This window comes from Capra hircus, chromosome 19, assembly GCF_001704415.2.
Source record: "Capra hircus breed San Clemente chromosome 19, ASM170441v1, whole genome shotgun sequence".
NCBI lineage: Eukaryota > Metazoa > Chordata > Mammalia > Artiodactyla > Bovidae > Capra > Capra hircus.
This window is the reverse complement of record NC_030826.1, coordinates 29,765,300-29,792,028: the sequence shown is the minus strand read 5'-3', so window position 1 is coordinate 29,792,028 and position 26,729 is coordinate 29,765,300. Positions and strand designations below refer to the sequence as shown.

The following is a 26,729-nucleotide window of genomic DNA, read 5'->3' as shown; positions in this document are numbered from 1 at the left end:
AGTGTGTTCAATCTTTAGTAGAAAAATCTACCCAGACAGAACTCAGTGGTCACCCAACTGCCCATTTCTATTCACCTCAGTGAGTTATCACCATCAAAATCAACAGCGATGAAAGTTTTTACATTGTGCTAGCAGGCAATCTTCCATCAAATGAAACCCTGGAGTAGAACACCAGTACACTTCATTAGACCCCTGCTCTGCACGAGCCCTACTCTACGGAGTTCTTGCCCTCCATCCAGAAGTCCCAGGACTTTGCGGAGTTTCCAAGTTTGAAAACAAATGTGGCAAAAGGGTGCCCCATGAAATACCTGGAACTGTTTTGTCCTGATCATGACTCATTGGGCAGAAAGGAAAACTTAGGTTCCCCTTAAATGAAGTAGGGAAGCTAGGAACACTTAGTTAATCTCAGAAGTCTTTTTGATCCCAATTCACAAACTTTTCATGAAGAGCCCATGTATATTTCTGCTCACTGAGGCAGAATAGATGGGAGCCAGCCTTCTGCCTCTGCCACGTCCCTGGCTCTCAGGGCCACATAACCACCACGGACGCGGGGAAATCAGTCTCGCTGGTGTCCAGTACATTTTTCAGTACCAAGAGCGAGGCAAGCCGGAGAGTTGAGACTCTTAATCAGGACCTTTCTCTTTTCCGGAGGAGCAGGAAAAAAAATTATGCTTTTGGATAGGGATGATAAAAGCCCAAACAGATGAACTATTCCATGAATAAGCTATTCTGGTTAATGTTTTTTTATTCCTAACGACTAATGAGAACACTCTTGTTTTTGAAGAATTTTCTAAAAGCATTCCTGCCTAATTAAGTAGAGTATACTGAATATAATTACTTATAAAAAATGCAAGGTTCTTCCATGAGAGGGCCACCAACCTAATCTTTAGTTCTCTTCACAGAGAAAACCCAGTAGGATGGAGACAAGCTGGGAAATGGAATTCCTATAAAAACTGCGGAATGAACCATGGACGATTCTGATTGCTACTTCTGTGCTATTTCTCCTAAAAGTAGAGGGTAGATGTTCTACTCTGGTTAAATGAAATATCCTGGTTATTTGAGTCCTGGATGACTGAGCTTTTACTTGACCCTGCCACTCAGGAAACAGCCAGCATCCTCTCTCCCCTCAGCTTCATCCTTATCTACTGGGCAGCCAGGGTGCTTTTATCCTCTGAAACACGAACTCCAGACAATTGAAGTGAATATATTTTTAATAAACATGGACCAAGGAGAATGGCTTGATTCAGTTCTCCTTTTCCTGGTTCTCTCACAGTCCACTTGAAAAACACAGCTGCCAGCTTTGTGTGCGCACAAGACCGCTCTCCACATACTCAGAGGCTCCGAATGGATGGCGAGAATCTCTTTTGTTGTGATAACAATGTTTGTGCATCTGCGCCCAGCCGTTCCCCAGGTCCGAGTTGTCCCCAGCCCAGTCGGAATTCATCACGGCTAATAAGCACGGCCGAACTTAGCAAGGGAAAGCTCAGCTGGCCTGCTTTGCTTTGCAGGCCAGCAGGGCAATCCCTGCAACCCCATGGGCACCTGTCCCCCACGGCCAGCCTCAGGCCCGGCACAGAGTCGACGCACATCCCCAGGAACTGCGATTCATCCCTAATAGTGTCTCCTCCCCAAGCACCAGCCCTTGTCTCATGAATCACGTGAAAATCTACCCATGCCTAGGAAATTCGGTAGCATCTATACCAAGCACGGACTTTTACAGAAACGTTTGGATTGTCTGAGCATGCATCAAAGATCTGAATGGGTGAAAGGCAGCTACCCTTTGGAAATGAGAAAATGGAAATGCTACCAAGATCTGTTAGCAGGACCACTTGGGCAGCCAGGTGATAGACGAGCTAATAAATGAACCTGCCGCTGCTCTTATTGTTGATACTGTTGGAGTCATCTTCTCGATTTGCTGTAAGCACAGGCATAAATCTATAGGAGAGGCAAGAGGAAGGTGGTATAACCTACTAGCTAAATATGGGAGTCTGGAGCCAGAGTACCTGGGTCAGAATTCTGACAACTCAGGATATTGGTGGGTCTTCCCTGCTGGTTCAGACAGTAAAGAATCTGCCTGCAATGCAGGGGAACCGGGTTCGATCCCTGGGTCAGGAAGATTCCCCTGGAGAAGGGAATGTCTACCCAGGCTGGTATTTTTGCCTGGAGAATTCCAAGGACAGACGAGCCTGGAAGGCTCTAGTCCATGGGGTCACAAAGAGTCAGGCATGACTGAGTGACTAACACTTCTCACTTCACTTTCAGGATACTGGTGATCATGAGGTGGCTGCTTAAGTGCCCCGAGGTTCTGTGTCCTTATTGAAAAACTAAGGCCAAAATACTAAGGCCTCAAAATAATGTCCACCTCTTAGGGTTATTACGAGGATTAAACAAGTTTGTATTTGCAGAGCGCTTAGAACAGAACCCGGTACCTTGCAAGCACTACTTAAATATTTGACTAATAAATAAACCCAAATACAACCTCCCAGGGTCTACAGAGGCTCAGCCAATAGAACCACGAGGAAAGCACATGTATACAGGTGGAAGAGGGGAGCCGGGCAGCTGACTCAGGCAAGCCAGATGGCAAAACGCCTGCCATGGAGAGGGAGCCACATGGCAGGCCTGTGGCTACGGGTCATTCTGGAAGGGACCACCTACAGCCCATATTTTCCACTCAGGCCTAAGGTCAGAAATGCATCTGGTCACACACCAGCTTTGCCAAACTCTGAACTTGGATTCTGCAAGCCAAGCGCTGAGTGCCTGTTCCTCCCTGCGAGACCATCACAAGTCAGGCTTCTACTAGGGCGCAAAAAGCAAAACGAGGATTCTGTCCAGGTATTTAAAGGGCAAATGGGTTAGACGGACCAGGGCAACATTTTCTGCAAAAGATTCAGCTATTCTTTTTCTTTCTTCTTCCTACATCCCTTTTTCTTTTCTTTGTTTTCTTTTCTCTGTCTTCTTCCCTTCCTTCTTTAAAAAAACAACAATTATAAACACTATTGCCATTTCCAAGTTCAAGCACCTTCACATCAATGCAACTATTGAAAGGGTTCGGTACCCAAGGGTGGAGGTTGCTCCACTGTGCTTAGTCACTCAGTCGTGTCCGACTCTTTGTGACCCCATGAACTGTAGCCCACCAGGCTCCTTTGTCCTTGTGGATTCTTCAGGGAAGAATACTAGAGTGAGTTGCCAGGCCCTCCTCCAGAGGATCTTCCCAACCCAGGGATCGAACCCAGGTCTCCTGCATTGCAGACAGATTCTTTACTGACTGAGCCTGTAGGAACACCCAAGAATACTGGAGTGGGTAGCCTATCCCTTTTCCAGGGGATCTTCCTGACCCAGGAAACAAACAGGGGTCTCCTGCATTGCAGGTGGATTCTTTATCAGCTGAGCCACCAGGGAAGCCCATGCTCCAGTGGGCAGGCCTCAGAAGGAAGTCAATACTGGCTTCCCACAAGAATTAACTGAATGAGAATTGCATCCGAGGAAGAGAACGTTACCACCTCCAGGGGGAGAGAGAGCTCCAGCTCTAGACACATCTGGTGCCCAGGGGGGGAGGCACTAAAATGTGTCATCTGCCCCTGGGAACCAAGAGGGTCCGTGAGTTTAAGATGTTAAAGACAAGCATTCACAGGAGGCCACGCGCAGACAGCATTCCTATATGAGTAGAGTGTGCGAGGAAAATGCATTTTCTCCTACAGGCCAGGGCAGCCGCGTGTGTAAGGACACGAGTTATCTCTGTGGACCTGAGCCTCCCAGGTGCGCTGAGAACAGAAGGGGCCAGAGAAGAACACGCCTCCACAACCGGAGAGTCCCCTACCCCAGAGCAGGGCAACAGGCCAGAGCAGGGCTGAGGGGCTCACCCATGGTCATGGGCACAGAAAGTGACAGAAGTCGTGATGAGCCTGCTTCCTATCTTCAGGAAACGCTCTAAGGCAGAGGAAGATGGATGCCAACCTCCAGGAGCGAGAGGAAGGGGGCTTAACTAGGAGAGCCGCCAAAGCAGGCCAAGGGAAAGAGGCCAAGGTCCTTTCCTGTAAGGGTGCCTCTGAGGACATCCTTTCTCATACTGTCCATGGGGTTCTCGAGGCAAGAACACTGGAGTGGTGTGCCAAATGGACTCGAGTTTGAGCAAACTCTGGGAGAGAGTGAAGGACAAGGAAGCCTGGTGTGCTGCAGTCCATGGAGTTTCAGAAAGAGTCGGACAAGACTCAGCCGCTGGACAATAACAAAGGACATCCTATCTCATCCTACAGTGGATGCAAAGCTGCCTGGTCAATCCAAAGAGTGGGGTCGGGACAGCAATGCAGGAACAGACAATAGGGAAAGAACGGACGGAGGCAAGACAAAGGTCTCTGTCCTCTTAAACCCAGAGACAGGGCTAGCCATCCTGTCTGCTTCTAGGTCCCTAAGCTCTCATGCCCAGCTGGTCATCCTGTGGCCCAAGGGAGTGAGGGGAGCCCCACGTGGTGGCATAATCCATCAAAGCTGAGAGCGATAGTTTACGGATTCTAAAACCTCAGGGAAATACAAAATAACAGAAAACAAAAAGAAGGGAAATCAGTGGGAGCCCCCAGAGGGAATCCAAAAGGGAATCTGAAGCAGCCCGATGGGCAAGCATCACCAATCCAGCAGAAATGGGGGCGGGCTAGTAATCTCACTCAATAACACAGACATGGAAATTATAACACATTTGAAAGGAAATGCATTTTTACTGCTTCCTGGGCCATTGCAGGATTACCAACTAGGCTAAAAAAAAAAAAAATTGATCTTCGGAGAGCTACTTTATTGAACAGATAAGAATGATTTGTAATTAGCATGCTGATTGTCTGCAGAAGAGCCCGCTTGAACACAGTCTGTCTTTCTGCCTGGTGGATGCACCCCGTACCATCCCTGCAGTCTCCTCTGAGCTATTAATCTGTTCATCAGCTTTTTACCAGACAGAGAAAAGAAAAGCAACTTCGCCGAGGTCCCATTTGGATAAATTTTGAATTAGCAGAGTCTGAATCGATGCGGTCTAATGAAGTTACAGCAGGACAGGACAAGTTTAAGAAGGAGGACTAGAGGAAGTGAGGAAAGAAATAAAAGAACTCTCAACAGAGGAGGAATCAAAAGAAGGACAGATGGAGACAGAGGCCGTGGTGGTTAAAGACACCGAAAGGAACACGAAGCAACATTTTAATGATGTGACTTAAAAGACGGAGAAGCAGCAGATCCTCTGTTGAAAGCCGGGTTCTCTTCGCAGATGCTCGGGGCGGGGGGGGGGGGGGGTGAGGGGGGGGAGGGGCGCTGGCACAGAGGTGGGTAAGAAGCTGGATGTTGAGGATCTGAGAGCACAAGAGCTGAGTGAGTTCCCTTAGCCTGAAGAGCCTTCCGAGCCGACGGGACAGCACTCCTGGGAATGTTCAGGCAGATTTCTCAGGATCCAATAAAAAGGCAGAGAAGGTCCAAGAGGGCGGCTGGAGTCCAGATTCTTTCCAAAGTTCTGGAGCAGCTTCAGCATGTGGGCTGGTTAACATAGGCCACCTTCACTTGCCCAGACATGGGGGTGACCGAGGCCAGAGTCCCTACCGACAGGATCCAAGGCTGATCAGAGGACTGAGGGAGCAAAGCTCTCCTGGAGACATCCTCTTTGCTAGTATGGGGTTTGGCTCCCTCCCTGCCCCAGATCCCGGGGGTCTGTACCCCAGGACCTCAGAGTCTGGGGTGGCGGGGGGGTGGATGGGTTCTGGACATATTCCCCTCCTTCTCACTCTGGCACCTACTTCCAGGGTTCATATCCCTCTTCGCTGGACCAGCAGGATGGAAGGAAGAAGGAAGTGTTGACTGTCTGGGTGGGAAGCCTCCTCCCAGAAGAGGATATTTGGCTGAGGGAACGGCGACTCTGTCCAGAGGACAGATGTCCTAAGTAATGAGACTTTAATGTCGGAGCTAATGGGAACAGTACACGAGACCAAATGCCAAAAAAGCAAGGAAGAATGAGAGTGTTTGTGAAGCCTGCAGAAAGCTGTGACTCCCCTCCCAAATGCTGGGGAACAGGGACAAGTGCGTGGCCACCCAGAGCCTGACTGGAACTCAGCTTCCACAGGTCCCGAGGTAGGGACAGCGGCTCCAGGGCAAGAGGGTCCAGGGTTCTCCTGCCCCTCTGACCAGGGTGGGGGCTGCAAACAGTGCCCAGAAACCTCCACACTCCCACACCTGCCTTGATCTGAGGGTTAAGGACCTAAGTTGCAGACCTGGGAACGTGAGCTCTGCCAGGGACCACCACCATGGCTGTGACCGTGACTGTGACCACCGCCAGCGGTCAAGATGGCTGAAGCTAGAGAGCAAAACCCAGGGCTCTTTCCTTTTCGTGGGCTTTTCAGGACAGAGGGCTTGAGGCCTGGAGAAGCAGAGAAACTCCAGTGAAGACTGAGGAATGAGAACGCAGGGCACAGAACATCAAGACGAGAAAGAGCAGAAGTAGAGCGGGGAGGCAGGGTGAGTTGGCCGGGATTCTGGGTCTGGCGAGTGCTGTGCTCGATGTTATAAATGGGGCAGAGTGGGGAGCTGTGATAAATGGAGCTGTTTGTGAGCTGTACGTCTTTGTAATTAAAACTGGGAATGGCGCGAGGTCCATCCTCTCGCCCCTCAAATCACTTCTTTTCTCTCAGGAGCCAGGACTCCTGCAGAATTGCTCTGGGGGCGTCCTTTCAATATTGCAAAGGTTTAAGGGAGAAGTTGTTTTATGGTCTTTTTTTTTTTTTTCCCCCAATTAAAACCAGTGTGTTTTTGTGTGTTTTTACTTTTTACCTTTTCTTGGTATTGTCTTCACAATCCTCCACCAGCATAATCCATTCTCGAAGAGAAGCCCTTTTCACTGCCTCGGGTGCCTTATGCCTGCATGCAATGCAAGTGAGGCCACCAGCCCTGATTCGAGGAACCCTGGTCCTTAGGTCATTCATTCTCTGGTCCCTTACAGAAATGACATCTCAGGGGACAAGACCCTGATGCTGGGAAAGACTGGGGGAAGAAGAGACGGCGGTGACGGAGGATAAGATGGCATCATCCACTCAATGGACACGAGTTTGAGCAAACTCTGAGATAGTGAAGGACAGGGGAGCCTGGCGTGCTGCTATTCATGGGGTTACAAAGAACTGGACACAGCGGAGTGAGTAACAACAACAGGGGACGATTTCTTTGCTTTCTCAAGTAGTCTAAGCATCATTGACTCATTTATGTTCAGGAAGGTGAGAGCCAGGTGACCTGCTGGCCCGCAAAGGAGACAGTGGCCAGCTATGGACTAGCTGTGTGATCTTGGGCAAGTTACTAAGCCTCTCTGAGTTGATTCTGTCATCTGTTAAACAGGCTCCAGACTCAGGGTGGTAGAAGGATGCAGTGAGCTCACACAGGATGCCAGGTACAGAGGGAAGTCCTGGAGGAGGGGTGCTCTTCTATTTCCCCATCCCCTGCAACCCCTGCTTCATCCACATGACCTTGAGTCCTCACCTAACTGAGCTCTCAGGTCCTCAACACCGGCTTTCTGGAGTGACGGGTGATGAGGTTGTGCATCAGAAGCTCCGGGGAGACACTTCTGGACGCCTGAGCAGAGGGAGGGGGATGGCCAGCCACAGAGCAGAACTGACCCCTCCCAGAGTGCTCCAGAGTGACCATGTGGGGCTGGTGGGAGCAGAGGCTTTGCCCCAGCCCCTCAGCACCCACTGGCTCCCGACTGAGAAGTAGGCACCCTGCCCCACCCACAGCAGCGCAGCCCACTGCCTCCCCAGCACCAAAGAGGAACAAGACTTGGCCACAACTGCTACACCTGCTGGCTCCTTGTCACCTGCCCTTAAACTCAGCCTGCCCCATCCTGGCTCCATTTCTGTGATTAACCCCATGGAATGAATGTACTTTTGGAGGTCTGGGGAGGCGCAGTTACCACACGAGGATTCTCCCAGCAATGCTCACCAGAAACCCCATTTTTCTGTGCTTGCAAACACTTCTGCTTCATCAGTGGCTGTGTAGCCCAAGCGGTGACCTCATCTGAGTGCCGCCGAACTGCAGAGGTGCTGGCATTTCTGATGGAGGGGTGGGAAGTCAGAGCATGGCAGGCACCCGGCTCTCACTCCCATGCCTGGCCACATGCATCCCAAAGAAATTGGGTCCCTTTACCCTCAGAATCAAACTAGGAAAGTTGGGCTGCCTGTCTACTATCTCATGCAGAAATGTGAGACCGTTTTTAATCTTTTCTGGGTGGCTATTTGAGCCCTTTGCTGCACATTGAACCCCCTCTTTTCCCCTCTCCCAGCTCCTCTACTGTCTGCTGAGACACATTGGGAGAACACAAAGCTGTTTTTCTTAAGGGCAGTAATCACCCTTCCATGTGGGGAGGGGCCCTTTCCTAGCGGTCATCACGAGTAGAGGACTCGAATGCATTCAGTACTGGGATGCCTCCTCTGGGCACCTGCCTTTGGAGGCAGCTTATGCAGCCCCTGGGTAAGTGGGTCTCCCTCCTTTCTGATCAGTAACCAGCCAAACACCTCTTTTCATTCATCAGCCTCAGCCCCACGACATCAATGCTTATAACCATCTACCCTAGAAGGATAAAAATATGCTAGCATGATGAAAAGTCAAAACAACACACATGGGCTCTGAAAGCACTTCCAAGAGAGGAACCGTGGCGAAAATTTCTAGGGAAGAATCAGCAGGTGGCTTCCCAAGGTGACCACCGAGAAGGATGACACACAAGGACAGGTACATCCTACTTCTTTCCCAGGAGGACTTGGGCATGTTGCGGGCAAAAACCCCAAACTGCAAGCCACAGAGGTGAATTTCAACAGAATGACGGAGCCCAAGTTTCCAGCTTCATCAGTTATCCTCCTCGAAGCTTCTCTGGTCCCCTCAATTTATATGCACCCCGGCCCTGGGGTGTCTCAGCCCAGAGCTGAGAAAGAGCAAGATGGGCAGCAGTGAAGGTGTTTCCGTCGGTCACAGAGCCGTCCTGGAGGACAGGCCTGAAATCACCCACTCTGGGGGCCAAGGGATGTCTGGGGGCACTCTGAAAGTGAAAGTCAATCAGTCGTGTCTGACTCTGTGCGACCCCATGGGCTACACAGTCCAGGGAATTCTCCAGGCCAGAATACTGGAGTGGGTTGCTATTCCCTTCTCCAGAGGATCTTCCCAACCCAGGGATAGAACCCAGGTCTCCCGCACTGCAGGCAGATTCTTTGCCAGCTGAACCACAGGGGAAGCCCAAGAATACTGGAGTGGATGGCCTATCCCTTCTCCAGCAGATCTTCCCAACCCAGGAATCAACCCTGCACTGCAGGGGGATTCTTTACCAACTGAGCTATCAGGGGTGCTCTGGTCTCTGGAAAAAAACTGAAACGTGCATCTGCCTGGTGGGTTCCAGCATCCCCACCCATCGCTGGGAGAGATAGAAGGCACTCACAGACCGTGTGTTTAATTACAGATTTCTGCCCATAGTTTTATCCACGATCCATTACTCTGGTTCTCAACTCTTTGGCTTGTGCTGTATTTTCCTTCTTCAAATGGTCTGCATTACTCAGCTCTTCTTAAAGGATCATAACAATAACTTCAGAGCAGGGTACTGCCCTTTACAAAGGAATTCGGAGAAACTGCCAGGGACCGAGGAAGTGAATGGAAGTCGTTTTAGTGGACGGAAAAAATGAATGAGAAAAGGGCTGGGAAAAAATGTAGGGAAGTAGGAGGAGGGAGAAGACTGTCACTCACATCTCTAAATATCTGAAAGTTATCTGGTGATGACTAAGACACACATACATAAAGTAAAATAGAAGAGATTTTCCACTGGGTGAGAAGATAAGGCTTGACCTGGTGGCCCAGGACACCAGCACCATGGCTTCTGGTTCAAGATCACTCATGCCCTCCCTGGGGACCCTTGGCATTGTCATCTGGCCTCCCTGGGCTCCAGCTGCGTGGCTTACAAAATTAGCGAGCTAAGTTAAATGACTAGACTGCAATAAAAACTCTATGGTTCTGCCCATGGATGATAAAAGAAAAGAAAGTACTCCTCTGACTTTTCAGAACACTTTGGTTTCATTTCCAGAAATTTAAATATAGATAGATAGATAGATAGATAGATGAGATTAGCAATGTGCCCTGAATGGGTGAAAAATAAGCCTGCCCAAGGCCAAGGAACTGAGACCTCCTGAGAGGGCACTGATAAACCTTCCCACCAAGCCCTCGTCCCTGTCTGCAGCATCGGAAAATGAAGATGCTGGCAGTGTGGAGTCACAAATGTGACCTGGAGAGAAATAAAAGGTAGGTGTTTCCTAAGATAGAGAAAAGGGGTGGCGGGGGATCACATTTTTAAATGTATTTCAAACATAAACTTGGGCTCAGTGGTAAAAGAACCCACCTGCCAGTGCAGGAGATACTGAAGACCCGAGTTCCATCCCTGGGTTGGCAAGATCCCCTGGAGAAGGAAATGGCAACCCACTCCAGTATTCTTGTCTGCAGAATTCCACGGACAGAGAAGCCTGGTGGGCTACAGCCCATGGGGTCACGAAGAATTGTTCACGACCGAGAGACTGAGTATGCGCCCGAGTCCATTAAAGTTCCCTGTCCCCATCACCCATCTGAGATGGTCTTTATACCAGGAAGTTCAAACCATAACTCTGTGGCTCCATGGGATATATATTGTCAAGGGATGTAAGACAAAGCGCACTTGAATTCATCCTAATTTCAAAAACAAGCTTCTGCGGGACTTTGAGTGGAGGGATGGGGATGGCAGAGAAGGCCAGTGATGATACCCAGGAGCCAGGGCCTGGGAGCTCCTTCCACCACTCAGTGGGGACTCTCACTGATTCTAGGGAAGAAGCCAGACTGAATACCTGTGACCATCCCTTCAGGCCATGGAGAACCAGGCAGAGGAGTTAGGAAGAGGAAGCTTCTTTTGGAGTAGTTTCCTTCTCTCCCAGACCCCAGGGCCTGTCCGTCTGGGATCATCTCTTGGTCAGCTCTTAACCACTGCTTCCTGCACAGTTAATCTGAAATCGACTGCATGCTCACTCTGGTCTCCCATTAAAACAGGCTGAAAACAATGCGCTGGGCTCTTTCTCCTCCTGTGTCCTAGCAGCCAGAAACTGTGGGTCAGCTCTTAGGACCACAGCAGAAGCTTTCTCCAAATGAACGTGCTGTGAGGGTGGGCAGGAAAGGGGACAGAAGTGCACGCCTTCCAGGGCTGAGGTGGGGGTGGAGCACCCAGGAAGACAGCAAACAACGTTCCAGGGAGGACTCCCCAAGTGCCAGGATTTTTGCATGGCTGACCCACTCTCTGAAGAAGGAACTCTGCCTAGGGACTTTCCCGGTGGTCCAGTAGCTAAGACTCTGAGCTCCCAATGCAGGGGGCCCAGGCTCGATCCTTGCTCAGGGAACTAGACCCCACATGCTGCAACTAAAGCCCGGCATAGCCAAGACTGGCATGCTGCAGTCCATGGGGTCACAAAGAGTCGGACACGACTGAGCGACTGAACTGAATTGATATATATATATATATCTTTTTTTTTTTAAGAATGAACTCTGCTTAGCCTCATGGGTCAAAGGTAACAGGCTTACATTTTATGATTTGAAATGCTCCTGCCAATAGCCGGTGGGCAGGCTCATCTGTTGACTGAACACGCACGCACGTGGCTGCAGGGGTCAGGAGGAAGTCAAGCGCTGGGGATCTGGGCAATGCAGTCCACCTTTGGCCCCTGGTCACCTTCCTCCCTTTCCTATTTTTGCTTCTTTCTGTCTTCCTGCTATCCTTCCCCTGACCCCTCCTCCCATAAGCCTTCTTAAATTCTTCCACAATTTCACTTCTCTCTCTCTGCGTTTTTTTTTTAACTCCAAGAAAATGGAAAACATGCAAGGCTAAGACCTTCAGTCCAAGGCAAGCTGCATTTTTTTTCCTTTCCCTCAAACTGCTATATTTGAAGTTTAAAAAAATAAAAACAAAATACAAGTTGACTCTCGGTTTAGATCAATTCATTCTAGTGAGCCCACAGTGCTTCAAAAAATGGAGTGTTTGAAGTGATTTGACAATTCATTGCCCAGGAACCTGGGAAGAGAACTCACTAAATCAGTTGGCAAAGTGGTCCCGCTGCCGCAATTACGTGGCCTGTGCGGACAAAACAGGGCTCTTCGGGTTTGTAATTAATTTCTGTAGGAAGAAAAGGTAGGACACAGTGTTCCCTTGATGTTTCTAGAAATAAGCAGAAGAACTCAAGATGTAGGCCCATTTTGATTAGGTTACCTGGGGTCACGAATACGCTTCCTTCTCCCTAATGACATCAGCTCAGGTTTTTCTTCCCATAGCCCTGAGCACTTCTCCACGCCCATCTGCATCTTAAATTCCTCCATCCTTCTTCCCTGGGTAGCCGGAGTGAGGACCTTGGGCATCTCTGGCCTCACCCACTGCACCTACAGCATCCTAAAAGCTTCCTGACCCATCTGCTCATTAGCCATTAAAATAAAAGAGCCACACTGTTCCTCCCTCAGAATGATTCTCATCTCCAAGACTCTAATGAATCAACACAGGGTGAGGAGGAGGAAGGAACCGGTTGGAATGTGAGCGGGCTGGTTCAGAACTGAATGTCAACAGGGAGCCCTTCTCTGAAGCCGTGTTCTGGGCAGAGCCTCTGCCCCTGGAGGCCTCGGCAGGCCCTCACTGAACAGACAGCCCCAGGGAAGCGTCGCCAAAGCTGTTCGGGAACGCTGAGCTCGGCGGCGGGGATGACCTGTGGTCCGGCAGCTTGAGTCTCAGCCTGGGCAGGTGCAAAGGGAGGGTCAGATGAGGCTGAGATCCTGGTGGGAAGTGTGGTCCCAAGTGGGAAAGGCAGGCGCCCGATGTTCAGGGCTCTCCAGAACCAGAGCCTGGCTCCACCTCTGGTCCCCAAGGCCACCTCTCTCCCTGCCCTGGGGTCCAGCTGAAAGTCCGTGCTCACATGCTTCGGTGTGAGAGCTGGTGGGTTCCCTGCAGATGCGGGGTGCAAGGGGATGGCTCACACAGATGGCAAGGTCTAATCACTTCTGAAAAAGACTAAATCTGTTCCTCCCCGCAGGGGCTGGAGAGGGGAGAGGGAAGCCCACCCTGAGGGGTGCGCACAGGGCAGGCTGAGGGCCAGTCAGGCTTGGACACCCGAGGAGGCAGATGGCCCATCCTGAAGTACATCCTTCTTTTGACCCTTCTATCGCTCCCACAAACATCCCTCCTGCTCAGCCCGTCTGCTCATCTACCATCTTCACAGAGGCTCACACGCTGGAACAAGTCAAATAACCTTTGCCGTCTCAGAAAGGAAATGCCTTTGCTGTACTATTTCAAGGAGTACGGAACAGAGCCCACGTCCCACCTCCTCCGTGGACCTCTGAGGAGTACACATCCCTTCTCTCTCACTTTTTCCAGGGAGGACTCATTACAGTGTGAATATTTATCTCTTTCTCCCCTGCCCAACAAGACAATCTGCACCCCAAACTCCCTGGGACAGGAAGCAGCGACCTCCAAGCAAAGTGGGAGCGTGGCAGTACCATGCGGGCACACCCGGGAGTCAGTGGGCAGCTCTCGCTAATGTGCAAACTCACCCTGCCATGCCTGGCGAGGGAGAGGTTGGGGTGGGCTGCGATGTGCCTAAGTGGTCCAGAACTGAAAAATAAGTTTCTCTGATCTGTCCAAGGTCACTCGGGGAGTGTCCTAGATGGCTCGCTCATGCTCCGTCCCCTCCCCCACCCCCTTAAACACAGAAACGGGCTCTGTCCCCTACCTAACAAGCATCAACACGACGGCTTCCCAAGCACTGATCAGGCGAGCCTGCAGCTGCTGGAAGAGGTGCTGTGAACTGAATAAAATCAGGAGGTGAATTTGAGGGAGAAGCAGCCCACATTTACATAATGGTCTGAGGGCTGAAACTCATCACCCTTCCCATGGCTCGGAGAGAAACGGCCCCCACGGCATCACACTGAGCCGCACACCCATACACACACTAGTCACCCTAGTTTGGGGTGGGCTGAGGATTCAGTGTGGTGAGGCAACGGGGACGTCTCCCTCCAAGGTCACAGCCCACAGGACAGAGGCCAGCACCAGCCTCCTCAGGCCACCTGCATCCTCCCAGAGGATGATGAATGAACTCAGTAAGAGGCAGAGGAAAAGGCAAGGGACAGGTTTCCCCAAGGGGTGCAGACAAGAACGGCCTGGGGACGAGAGAAACCCAAAGAAAGCTTCATGGGAATCAGCCAGCTGGAGACCACAGCCAGCCTGGAAGGGGTGATGAGAGGCCAGAACAGTCAAAGAAAGCGAAGGTGGACAACCCTGGGAACCTGGAGGGAGAAGCAGAGGAGTAAGGACCCCGCACACCTGCTTCAGGAAGGGGAGCCAAGAGAGAGGATTGTTTGCCAGATGAAACCCGAAGGACAGAGTGCCTTGCCCTTATTTTGCTCTCCACCCCCCGGTCCTCTGCTTTTAAGAACCAGGACTGACCACAAACTACTTGTCACAACTCCTCCATCATTTTCCCTCCAGCCACTGACTTACTCCCTGAGAGGCAAGGTGGCGGTGGGATGGAGCAATGGTGCTTCAGGATTAATGAGCGATGACAATAAACCCACCTCCTTTTGGAAGCTCAGTTCCAACACTCAAGTTTGTCAATATTAAAGTATTCATACTTTGTGGATTTTGACTCAAAATCAGCCACAGAGCATCATCTTTTCTCAACACCCTCAGTATCCAGGGGAAAAAAAAAAGAGAGATGCCCAGAAATTTCTATCTGCCTTTCTCTCTCTTCATCAAGGTACAGGTGATTAATGTCCTCAGCAGTGAGGGAAGAAGGTTTTCAGGCTAAAAGGATAACAAGCCGAGTGCAGAGATGAGCTGAAGCTCTAGGACTCTGGGTGGGAGCCTGCAGGCAAACTCAGAAGGAGGGCTGGTCTGGGGGATGGTCTCCATGACTAGGGCAGTGGCCACATCATGTGCCAGAAACGGAGGCACGTTCCAGGGCAGGGTTTGTTCCTTGAAAGACTCTGCTGAACCGTGTCCAGCCATTCATCAGAGCTGAGCTTGTGTCCCCTGGGTGCATGGTTCCCTGAGTTGTAAAGAGAGCCTGGTTTCCCCATTCCCTCGGCTTGGACCTCCCAAGGGGTGCTCCAGAAGCTAGGGTGGCAGGGTGGGAGGCAGTCACGGTGGAACGCTGGACAACCGTATCTTGAGCCCTTGGCATAAGTTTTGGCAGGAGGCAGCCCCCCACTGCCTCCCTGGTGTAAGCAGTGAAAGATGCCCACTGGCTTGAACATAGCAAGCAGCATTCACTCTGAGTTCTGCCCACGGGGCTTAAAAGAACAAGTCCTCCAGTCTCAGCAGGGCAGATAAGCATCCTACTCGGCAGGATGCAATGAAGAGAAACCATCTGCCCTTGGTCAAGACGGAATGCACAGATTTGAATTCCTGCTTACCCAGGAGGCTCCCTTTCCCTATCACCCCCATCTCTCTAAACACCCGGGAACACTCAGTCCACACTCTTTTCAGTAAGGTTCCAACACTGTTCAGCTCCCTATATCCAAGATGACTGCTCTGGCTTGATTCAGAAAACCAAATACAATAAGCACCTACAGCGAGGTGCCCACCTGCCATGAAACCTGCACCCTGGAACCCCACCCGGGATTACTGGAAGGTGCACAATTCTTACACTCAAACTCGGGGATTCCACCAGTGTATATTTGGCCCTGTAAATGCCCCTACCAACCAAAGCGTGCGTTCCCGGTTCTGAAGAAATGGAGCAGAGGGCGCCGAAGGCTCTGATTTATTGCCTATCAAAAAGGCAGGGGAGGGAAGTTGACTTAAGAGAGTGGAGGCAGCCCGGGGAGGGCAGTGGGTGAGATGCCAAGAGGACAGGGAAGCCTGAGAAGAGGGGTGAGCCGCCGCGAGAGAGGCTGGGGGGACGGGCGGGGCCCCCCACTCACCCCGGGCGGCCGCGCTCACCTGTGGATGTTCATCTCCCGCGGCGGGCGGTGGGCCTTGTCGTAGGAGACCTTGGCGAAGACGCCGGCCACGATGACGAAGGCGATCACCCCGCAGGTGATGTAGACGGTGAAGTTGGTCTTGTCCTTCTCCGGGTCGTACTTGTTCTCGGGCCCCGGCGACACCACCTTGGTGCTGGGCGTCTGCACCCACACCGGGCTCTGGTAGTTGGTGCACTGGCGCTGATCCAGCTTCTCGTGGCGCTTCTTGCAGCAGAAGCGGTAGTAGCAGGTGCCGCAGCAATACAGGTAGCCGCTCTCGCTGTTGTTGCACTCGAACTCCTTGTCGTACTGGCCGCTCACGTCGTAGTAGCCCCAGCACGTCTCGTAGGTGACGGCCGCGCTGGCCGCCGCCACCGCCGCTGCTGGCTGTCCCCGCCGGCTCCCCGCCTCCGGGCCGCCGGGCGCCCGGACGGTGCCGTTCAGCTCGCGGCCGCCCCGGGCCAGGGCGCCCCCGGGCCGCCGGCCCCCGACGGCCGCGGCGCCGGCGCTCAGGGTCCGGTTGGCGGCACGGCCGCGGGCGCCCCAGGCTCCGGGCAGCAGGTCCAAGGGCTGGAGCGAGAGCAGCGGCAGCAGCAGCAGCAGGAGGCGCCGCAGCGCCATGGCGGGGCCGGGCGGGAGGGCGCGGGAGGCTTCCGTGGCAGGCCGCTCCCCGGGCCGGCCGGGCTCCGAGGGGGGCCGCGCGGGCCGGGCGAGCGGCGCGGGGCAGTCAGCGGCGCCTGGGCGATGGCGCCATCGGGGCGCGGGCGGGCGGCGGGCGGCGGGCGGCGGCGGCGGCAGCGCGCGGTGCGCACGGACCAGCCCAGCGCGGGCGGCCGGGGCTCAGGCTGCGCGCCGGCTCCGCGCTCCCCCCGCGGGCTCGGCGCGCCTCCCGGGCAGCCCCATCCCCCGCCGGCGGCGGCAGCGGCGGCCCCGCGCGCGGCTTGGCTCAGGCGGGACCCGAAGCGCGGCTCCGGGAGGCGGCAGCAGCGGCGGCGGCGTGGCCCCGTCCGGGCGGATCCTGCGGGACAAGACGGAGAGCCGGTCACGGGGTGGGGCGACTGGGAGGCGGGCGGCGAGCGGGGAGGGAGCGCGCAGCCCTCGAGGAGCGAGGCTGGGGCCGGGAGGGGCGCGGAGCCCGCTCCCGAGACGGGGCCCGGCGGCCCCGGGGCGCACCGGCCGCCCGATCCCCGGCAGCCGGCCCCGCGCGCGCGCGCGCCCCCGCCGGCTCCCAGGGACGGAGCGGGCCGTGGCCGGGGTCGGGCGGCGAGCGAGGGAGCGCGCGGGGCCCGACCTCACTCACTCACCATGCCCGGCTGCGACTGCAGAGGCGGCGGCGCGGCGGCCGGAGCAGGCGGGCTGGCGAGCCGGAGCCGCCGGCTGGCAGCCTGCACTAGTGCCGGAGCGTGTGTGAGAAGAACGAGGGAGACACGCACTCACACACCCGCACACGCGGGAGCGTCGCGCGGGGAGGGGACGGCCGGGCCGGCAGGGGAGGGGAGGGGAGCGGAGGGGGGCCGCCGCTCGCCGCCGCCCACGTCTGCGCTCCCGGGCGCCCGGGGAGGGGGCGCTCCTCTCCGTGGCTCCCCGCTCGCGACGCGAGCTTCTCTCCGAAGCTCCGCATCACCAGAGGCTAGGACGCCGGTTCATTCCCACGGCGAAGAGGGGCCCCGGAGCCGGGGGTGTGAGGAGGGGGGCGTCCCTTCTGGAGCCCGCCCGCTCCGGCCGGGCCCAGAGCTCGTGGCCGCTTCCACCCCTCCCCGGTCCGGGCGTGCGCGACCGGAGCGGGTGTTGGGGTGTCTGCGAGCCTTTGCCTCTCCCTAGTGGCGACGCTCGTAGCAGAGGGACGCGGTCAGGCCCATTGCTACAGGTTCCTAAACTGAGACCTGAGGTCACGTGGCTCGCCTGAGGTTACCCGGCTGCCGGCGAGGGGGGCTTAGGAGCTCCCCGCCTTGGCACTCTGCTCTCCCACCGGTTCCCCATCCTCCCTCGTGCATACAGGCAGCCCTGGGCAGGCCTCCTTTCCTCTTTCTGGGACTTTCCCCAGAGCGTCGGGACAGAGTTAGAAAAAGTCTCAGACTCAGCTATGAAATGCCTTCGCTTTAGCTGATGGGGGCTGGGGGTGGGGATAGTGGAGAAGGGGGCATTCCTGCGTGGTTACTAGTTGGGTCTCTAGACAGCAGGCCTAGGTCTAACTTTCAAAGCCATGAAGCCACCCAAGGGGGAGTTATAATCATCATCTGACCATGATGTCAGGGTGAGGGGCGGTGGAGGAGGGGGGCAGGAAGGAAAATGAGAACGAAAAGTAACGTCCAACATTTTGCCCCTGTCCCAGCCTTGTGAGCAAGTGCCCAGGTACTTAGGTTGAAGGCAGGGGACAGATCCTCCCTGTGTGGGCAGTAGAGATTGTCCCCAAAGCTGTCCATATAGTCCCAAGTGTGACCCGAACCAAGGACCCCCGAGCAGGAGGGGCAGAGCGGCTCTTCCCCCATCCGGAATGCATCAACAGGTCTGAAACCCCCATCCCCAGACACCAGGGGGAAGTCTGGATCCTGGGATGGGGGTTTCACAAACTCCCCTGGCAGCCCCACACTTGCTACTATCTCTCCATCTCCTCCCCTTCCCCCCACACCCTCTGCCACCCACCCCACCCCCAATTCTCTCTACTCAGCCACTGCCTTCTTTTTGATGACTGTTCAAGGAGCGTTTATTTAGTCAGTCCTTACTCTCTACCCAGGTGCTGAGTGCTGAGATAAAAGATGGACAAGACAGTCTGTTTCCTCAAGGAGGAGGAGCTGGTAAACCATTGGGCAGGCAGATAACAGGTTGAGGACCTTATCCCTGGTTATGTCCCATGACAAAGGGGGCACAGGGTGCTCCAGGAGGCAACCAGGAGAGGAAAGGTGGGTCAAAGGCAGCCTTTTCCATGAGGTAAGGAGCAAAGTCTCCAAGAAGGACTGAAAGTTAACACAGCCAACAAGAGTGAAAGGGCACTCCCTGTGAGAGGGACCATCGCTCGCAAAACCCAGCAGACAGGAAAGAATGAGGGTATGAGAGCCTGGGAGACAGCAGCTGAGCGTAAACTTGGCGGGAGTCTTCCAAATAAAGCTGCCAGAAGGGGATTGTATTCCCTGCCAAAGAACTTGAATTTATCCTCCAGTTGATGGGGAACTATTGGTGGGTTTTATTCAAAGCGAAGACGGTCAGATTTCTGTGTTCCCTGGATCTCTAAGTCTGCTGGAGTAAGCATCACTCGATTCGTACTCTTCTGAGAAGAGAGATGTGAAAACCTTTCTGATAATCCAGGTAAAATACGATGAAGGGGTGAAGTAGGTTTCTGGTAGTTGGTGGTCAGAGGGCAGGTTCAGGACAGCATTTAGCAATGGCCATGTTGATATGCCCTAAGGGCCATGTAAAAAGCCCTAAGTGTTGCAATTCAGCACAAGAATTAAGCTCAAGAGAGCAGATAAGAAAAGTATATACATTTGAGAATCATAACATATGCTTGTGCATTTGGGAATCATAAAAATGTATTCTTTACTTTCAGATTATGTGCGATTTTAAAGTCAATCACTTCCTTTTCTCTTCCCTGAGCGTTCACCTGTCTGTTATTATCCCAAAATTGCCTCTTCCGTATCTGGGAGCTTCCTAGCAATGGATGGAAATGTGCCTTCCTCATGTGGGACTCTAGCAAGATTTGATTAGTGGCACTTAGTAAGGAAAATTGCTTTGTCTTTTCAGACCACCCTCACAAATATGTTCTGAACCCCTACACTTGTAGATGGTAGGTAACATCAATAATCTCACAGAAAATAGTAGATCTCAGAATTGAACAGGATGTTAAGGATTATCTGTTCCAACTCTTGGGCCTCCCAGGTGGCTCAGTGGTAAAAAATCCACCTGCCAAAGCAGGCAACACGGATTTGATCCCTGGGTCAGGAAGATCCCCTGGAGAAGCAAATGGCGACTCACTCCAGTATCCTTGCCTGGGAAATCACATGGACAGAGGAGCCTGGCGGGCTATGGTCCATGGGGATGCCAAAGAGCTGGACATGACTTGGTGACTAAACAACAGCAACAATTCCAACTCTTACCCCATGCAGTACACTTTACATCTTACTGACGCTTTGCCCTTTGCAGGTGACCAGGCTGGTGGTCCACCAACACTCATTACCTTCTTTCTCCTTCTAATTTCAACACCTGAGTCGTTGATAGTATAGAAACATCTTTCCTTTGTGGATGTATGTGACTTACTAAAAAGTGCCTGAGAAGCATCGTCTTCTTTGACACCTGTACCAACTTCAGACCTCTCATAGGCTCAGGAGACAGTGACCCAATCCCTGGCTCTAGAAGGTGGATCCCAGTTGGGCTGCTGCTGCTGCTAAGTCGCTTCAGTCATGTCCGACTCTGTGCAACCCCAGAGACGGCAGCCCACCAGGCTCCCCCGTCCCTGGGATTCTCCAGGCAAGAACACTGGAGTGGGTTGCCATTTCCTTCTCCAATGCATGAAAGTGAAAAGTGAAAGTGAAGTCGCTCAGTCGTGTCTGACTCTTAGCGACTCCATGGACTGCAGCCCACCCGGCTCCTCCGTCCATGGGATTTTCCTCTGAGCCAACCATAATAATCCCATTCCTGTTACCAGATTGGTTAAGAATGGACATGTGATCCAGTTCTGGCCAATGTGAAGTGTGGGAACTGTTGGCAGATTCTGGGGACATTTTTCTTGCTCTACTTTTTGAAGTGTTTCCATGGATGTTATGACCTTATGGGGGGCAAGAGAGTGGACCAAGGAGGGACAGAAACCAATTATTTAGTTGAAATTGCTGTTCAGTTTGGTAGTCATTAGTGCTACTTATGAAATATCTCTGCTCTTCCAGGCAGATGGTAATAATTGCAATTCCTGGCCCTTCAGTGAGTAGGAGGGGAGAGTGACTTAATATACCACTGGTCAAAAATCACGAGCATGGAAGGGTGGGATGGGGAGGGAGATGGGAGGGAGGTTCAAAAGGGAGGGGATATATGTATACCTATGGCTGATTCATGTTGAGATTTGACAGAAAACAGCAAAATTCTGTAAAACAATTATCCTTCAATAAAAAGTAAATAAATTTTTTAAAAAATGATGAGCAAAGATGGTGGATGTTCGTTCTGAACCAGAGCATCTGGTTACTGCTTTAAGATACCATAGAGCTCTCGTTTTCTCCTGAAGTGGTGATCAGCAGTGCTCCAGGTGGGAGTGGCTTTGTTGTCCAGAAGTGATGTCAGTGAGGAGAGCCACACAGTTAATAAGAATAGTGCCCCACCGTGGATGTGCAGCTTGAGTGAAAATACACGTTTTTTTTCTTAAAACCACTGGAATTGGGTCTGTCATTGCAGTGTATCCTAACACATCCTGACTGATACACTGAAGCTCACAGAAGGGACGTCATGGAGCCATTCAGGGAGTTTTGCCCAGGGCTCTCACAATGCCAGTCTTCCAATAACATGAGATAATTAAGCTTCCTGTGTCAAAGCCTCTTTGAATCCAGAGTTCTTACTACAAGCAGGCAAAGGCAATCCTAACGGATATATCATGTATTTTCTGTCTCCATTCTGGCTTAGGGTTTCCACCTAGCTGTGCCAGACAAACGACGGCCACTTCTCTTCACAAGACATGGCATCTGTTTGTCCTCCCTTTGAGGCTAGGCCAGCCTTGTGGCTTGTCTTGACTGACAGCATGTGGCGGAAGTGATGCTCAGCCAGTCTGAGTTTAGCCATTATGAGGCCTGGCAACGTCTTCCTTTATATTCTTGAGACTGAGCCTCTATATGAGAAGCACAGGCTGCCTGCTATGTTCAATGATGAGGAGTGAGGCCATCACGTAGAGAGAGACCCTGGGGAGACGAGATGCTTGCTACCTTTGGCATCTGATTTGCAACTGAGCTCCCAGTGAAGTGAAGAAAGGACTGGACCCAAGTAAGGCCAGAAGAAGAGTCATCCATCTCAGCCCCAGACAACCCACGGAATCATGAGAAGTGACAAATTCATGTTGTTGTAGGTGTCTGAAGCCACTAAGTGTTGTGATGGTTTATTACAACACAACAAACAGCTAAGGCAAACCCACATATCATAGCATAGACGCTGAACAGGAATGTATGAGCTGCAACTTCTGGCCACTAGATGTCTGAAGCTATTTTTCATGAGCTGCTGTGTGAGTTTACTGGGGATGCCTTCACAAAAGACCACGAACTGGGTGGCCGGCAGAACAGAAAATGATGAGTTCACAGTCCTGGAAGCTGGAAGTCTGAAATTAAGGTATGGGCAGGGTTGGTTCCTTCTAAGAGCTGTGAGGGAAGGCTCTTTTCTAGGTTGTAGATGGCTGTCTTGTACCCACGATGTTCTTGTATGCGTGTGGGTCTCTGAGTTCCCCTCTTTTTATGAGGACATCAATCATTTTGGATTAGAGCCCACTCCAATTACTTCATTTTAACTTTATTACCTCTGTAAAGATCCTGTCTCCAAATAAGGTCACATTCTGAAGCCTTGCAGGTGGGGACTTCAACTTATGAATTTGGGGGTGGGGGAGGGGAGGCACCATTCAGCCCACACAGATAATGAATGGAAGGGTGATGTGTGCTGTACAACACAAGATGAAAGTGTGTGTGCAAATGAAAAAGGAAAGAAGAGAGGTCAGTCAGATTTGCCATCTTTCATTAGAGAGATGTTAAAGAATTGCAGTTCAGGCCGTGTTGGAGATGAGTACTCTTTTTCACACCCTCTTCAAGACTGAAAGCAATTGCTCTAGTGAAAGAAGAGAGATTCCAAATAGGAAGCATGGGAAAGGGTGCTCTGTCTTCCCCTGGCAGTCCCCACCTAAAGGTGGAGTTAGGGAAGTTTGCATCCTGCATAGTTAAAACTCTGGAATTGTAGCATTTCAGAATTTGCAAGAACTCAGAGCCTCTAGACACTTTTTTCTAAGCAGACTTCTAGTTGCCCAGACAAGTGAGGGCAAAAACTATTATCCCCATGGCTAGCTGGCTCAGGATTAACTCACATCTGCATTCATTTTTTCAATCTTTATTACTTATTGTCCCAATCTGCCTGTCAATGCAGGAGACACTAGAGAGGCAGGTTTGATCCCTGGGTTGGAAAGATCCCCTGGAGGAGGAAATGGCAACCCACTGCAGTATTTTTGCCTGGAAAATCCCATGGACAGAGGAGTTTGGCAGGCTACCGTCCCTGGAGTCCCAGCAGAGCTAGACCCTTAGTGACTAAACAACAACAAATAAATGTTTCTTCCTTAGCTAAGTGTCCAGCAACTCGCTAGGACGCAGACTCTTTTAGTTAGGTCGTGAGCTGCACAGCCAGGAAGGTGCCTTAGCAGGTTCAAAGCAACGTCGGAGATGCTCTGGAAACACAATTGAAGAGTCTAATGTATGAGCTGCTTGTGAACTCAATGTCTTAACACTGCTTAAGAAGAGGCTTTCCTTAAGGGGCTGCTTTCCCACTGTGATTATGTAGGGCTATCCAATGTGGTTTTCTCCACATCTGTTGCAAAATTATTAGCAAAGATAGGTGAGTATGCATACACTTTTCCACTTTTAAGCCCCAAATGTAGAACTCTACAGTCAGAATCAGTCTGGCTATTGTGACTCTTAAGAATAAGATCAGATTACAGCACTAAATGATTGAGAGTAGTTTGAGATTTCCCCCTTTTCATGTATACAAAGCCATTCTGTATTGTTTGAGTCACAAAGCAATTCGTTTTAGTCATGTATTTCCTTGGTAAACATATACTGAGCCATTTTCAAAGGACGCGTGTAGCTGGATCTATAGAATGTGATTTCTCTGCATAGCATTGCATCCAGTCACTCCTTATGGTAGTGACTGGCTATGACAGTGATCACAGGCTACGATAGTGATCTCTGAGATGACACCCTCCCTCTGTGCCCATGGCAGACATCACTAATCAATTATGGAACCCTTTCCTGCCGAGACCAGGCATAGCCTCAGAAAGCCCTTCCACATACAAAGCTCCAAAAAGCCAGCAGGGATTAACTATAGTTGGAATTAGTACAAGAAATAAATCCTATGGGTGGCTCGCATAGTTCTGTTACTTTCTGTAGACATGGATTTAGAATTCTGTTCCAATTATACAGTTTTATGGCCCCAAACTGAAACATTTATGAAAGGAAGAGGGTGAGAATTGCAAGGGACACCGACGTCATTGGTCATTATGTGCTTTCTAGTGAAAGACGTCACTGATTTACAGCTCGGAGAAATGCACGCTGGGTTAGCACTTCCTGCGAAGAGTGATAATGAAGAGTTTGCGGAGCGAATGCCAAAGGTAATCATGTTACAGCCTCTCTCAGATACTCATGTGTAGATTCTGTGCATCGCTGTTCCGTTTTTCTCTTCGGTTGCAATTTATTGATGTTTTATTCAAAACCACCATGAATTAACCTACAAAAGTATATTTCCCTATAAAACTAGGAGGCCTGTTACGAGCGCATTAAACATAGATGTGATGTTTTCCTGGCACAGGCTTCTCATCAACCTGTGTTTTATGTCAGTACAAACTGTTTTTCATGCTTCTGTGTCCTACCTTCAGATCACATCTTTTGTGTCTGTTGTCACGTGGGTCATCTTGAATTCTGTTTCTGACTCCTGGGAAGTTAAACCTGCCATAGACAGGGATATTTTCAGTAGAATAAGTACATGTGATTAAAAAAAAAAAAATACCCACTAAAAATGGTTGGCGTGGCTTTTTCTTTTCAAGGGAAAACATTTTTGAATTAACTAATTGGATCTAACCCACTGATCTAATCCAACTGACTAGGCACAAATTGGTCATTAATACAGCCGAATGAATAAACAGCAATTCTTGATTCTGTGTCAGGATGTAGACGGTATCTGGATGGACCATCTGTTGGGTGAGTGCCAAACTAAGGGTGAATCACCAAATCGACAGGTGCCATTATTTAAATAACTGAGATAACTGGGCTGAAAGGACCAATTTTGTTATTGTTAACTCCTGTCAATTTTCAAAATTACTGACTTGATCCTGGAGTGACTTCTGTGGACAGAGGTCCATTCTAACACACTCTGTCTCAATCAAGACGTTGAATAACCCCATCTGCAGACGTGACGAGTGTGGAGGGGGGTCCTGTGGGAGCCAGGGAGCAACTGAAGGAGGGAGGGCTGGCCTGAGACTTTTGGCAAGGGAATTTCTGGGGACAGTTGGCCAGCGAGCCTGATAACTAATTTTTGACCTTTGCTTGAGGGTCTGGTTTTCTAATTATTTTTCAAGTCCTGGCTCAGCACCTGATGGTGCTTGTTCATTTTATCCTCACTTCCCAGCTCCCAGCTCCATCTCCTAGAAGCCCAAGATTAGGGAATGGAGATGAATTCCCTCCAAAGCCTTGTATAGGAGAAAGTCACCTTGAAGAACAAGGTCTTGATAGTATTGGTATGGTGACAGAGGCAGCTCCCGGGTTGCAGACAGCACAGATCAAAGAGAGAAACTGGGACCAGGGTAATCCCCAGACACTCAACACTGGAGTTGTGCTCAGGCTTTCTAGAACAAGCACAAACTCTGAAATTGCATGTCAAGAGTGAAGCAGAGAGTTCGTTTAGCACCAGGCAGTCGGACCAGAGGGCTTCCCAGGTGTCTTAGTGCTAAAGCATCTGCCTGCCAATGCAAGAGATCTAGGAGACACAGGTTTGATCCCTGGGTCAGGAAGGTCCCCTGAAGAAGCAAATGGCAACCCACTCCAGTATTCTTGCCTGGACAAGAATCCCATGGACAGAGGAGCTTGGTAGGCTACAGTCTGTGGAGTTGCAAAAGAGTCAGACTGAGTGACTGAACAACAACAATGTCCTCCGTTACTTCCGGCAGAGCTCTGCTCACAGCAGTGGATTTCACAAGCAGGCACAACATGCTTACTGCACAGTGTTCCTGTTTAAAAATGCATAATTGACCATTATTTTTTGTTCCCTTTCATTTTACCCTTCCCTCTATTGTTTCAGTTCAGGATCTTCTCAGGTTTTTATTTTCCATCAATATCTTCCCATTTCTACATATATGCCCCCAGGGTATTTTTTAACTTGTTTAATTTCAAGACGTGTAGTCCCTCTGATAGATAATATATTCCAGGAGGAGAAAGAAAATTTGGCAAAAGGACTTATGAATTTGACCTGGTTTCTGATCTTCAAGTTGCTTATTGTCCTATCTCAGAATTTCCTGGTTTTTTGCTCTGTCATTTTTGTGGAGACTACACAGAGTAGGACAGTGATTCTCTACCTGGGATGGTGAGGAACCTCTTGAAATTATAGCAAAATTGTATGTGCATGCAAGTGCGCTATTTTTAGGAGACACTTCATCAGACAGTCAAATGAATTCAGACCCCAGAAGAAAAATAAAACCATTAGTAAAGAACAAAAACCCTAAGAACTAAGTTCAGAAGACCTAAATGCCAGTCCTCGGGTTACTATTTACCAGTTCAGGGACTAGTACACGACCTCTTGGGGCACAGTTTCTTTTGCAGTAAGATAGGGAAGGTAATTCTCACCTTTCTTACAACACAGGGTCATGGGGATCAAATGAGACCGTAAACGATAAAATATCGGAAACTCAGAAGTTCAATAAAAGCATTCATTTTTCTCATGCTGCCAAATCTTTCAGTTACAGGAAAACATAAGGGCTGGATCAGAAGTCAAATCGGTTCTGGCAACAAGGAACGTGCTGTTTTCAAAGCACGTTCATGCCC

The 26,729-nt window shown here is 51.1% G+C and overlaps 1 protein-coding gene across 1 annotated transcript in view; it reads right to left on the bottom strand.

Annotated features, from left to right (window-relative positions):
• The window catches only part of SHISA6 (shisa family member 6), a 260,977-nt gene extending 244,339 nt beyond the window's left edge, over nucleotides 1-16,638 (bottom strand). Inside the window, exon 1 of the mRNA XM_018064666.1 lies at nucleotides 15,965-16,638. Within this exon, the coding sequence (XP_017920155.1) occupies nucleotides 15,965-16,605 (641 nt within the window). The 5' untranslated portion in view covers nucleotides 16,606-16,638. The remainder of the gene's footprint in view (nucleotides 1-15,964) is intronic.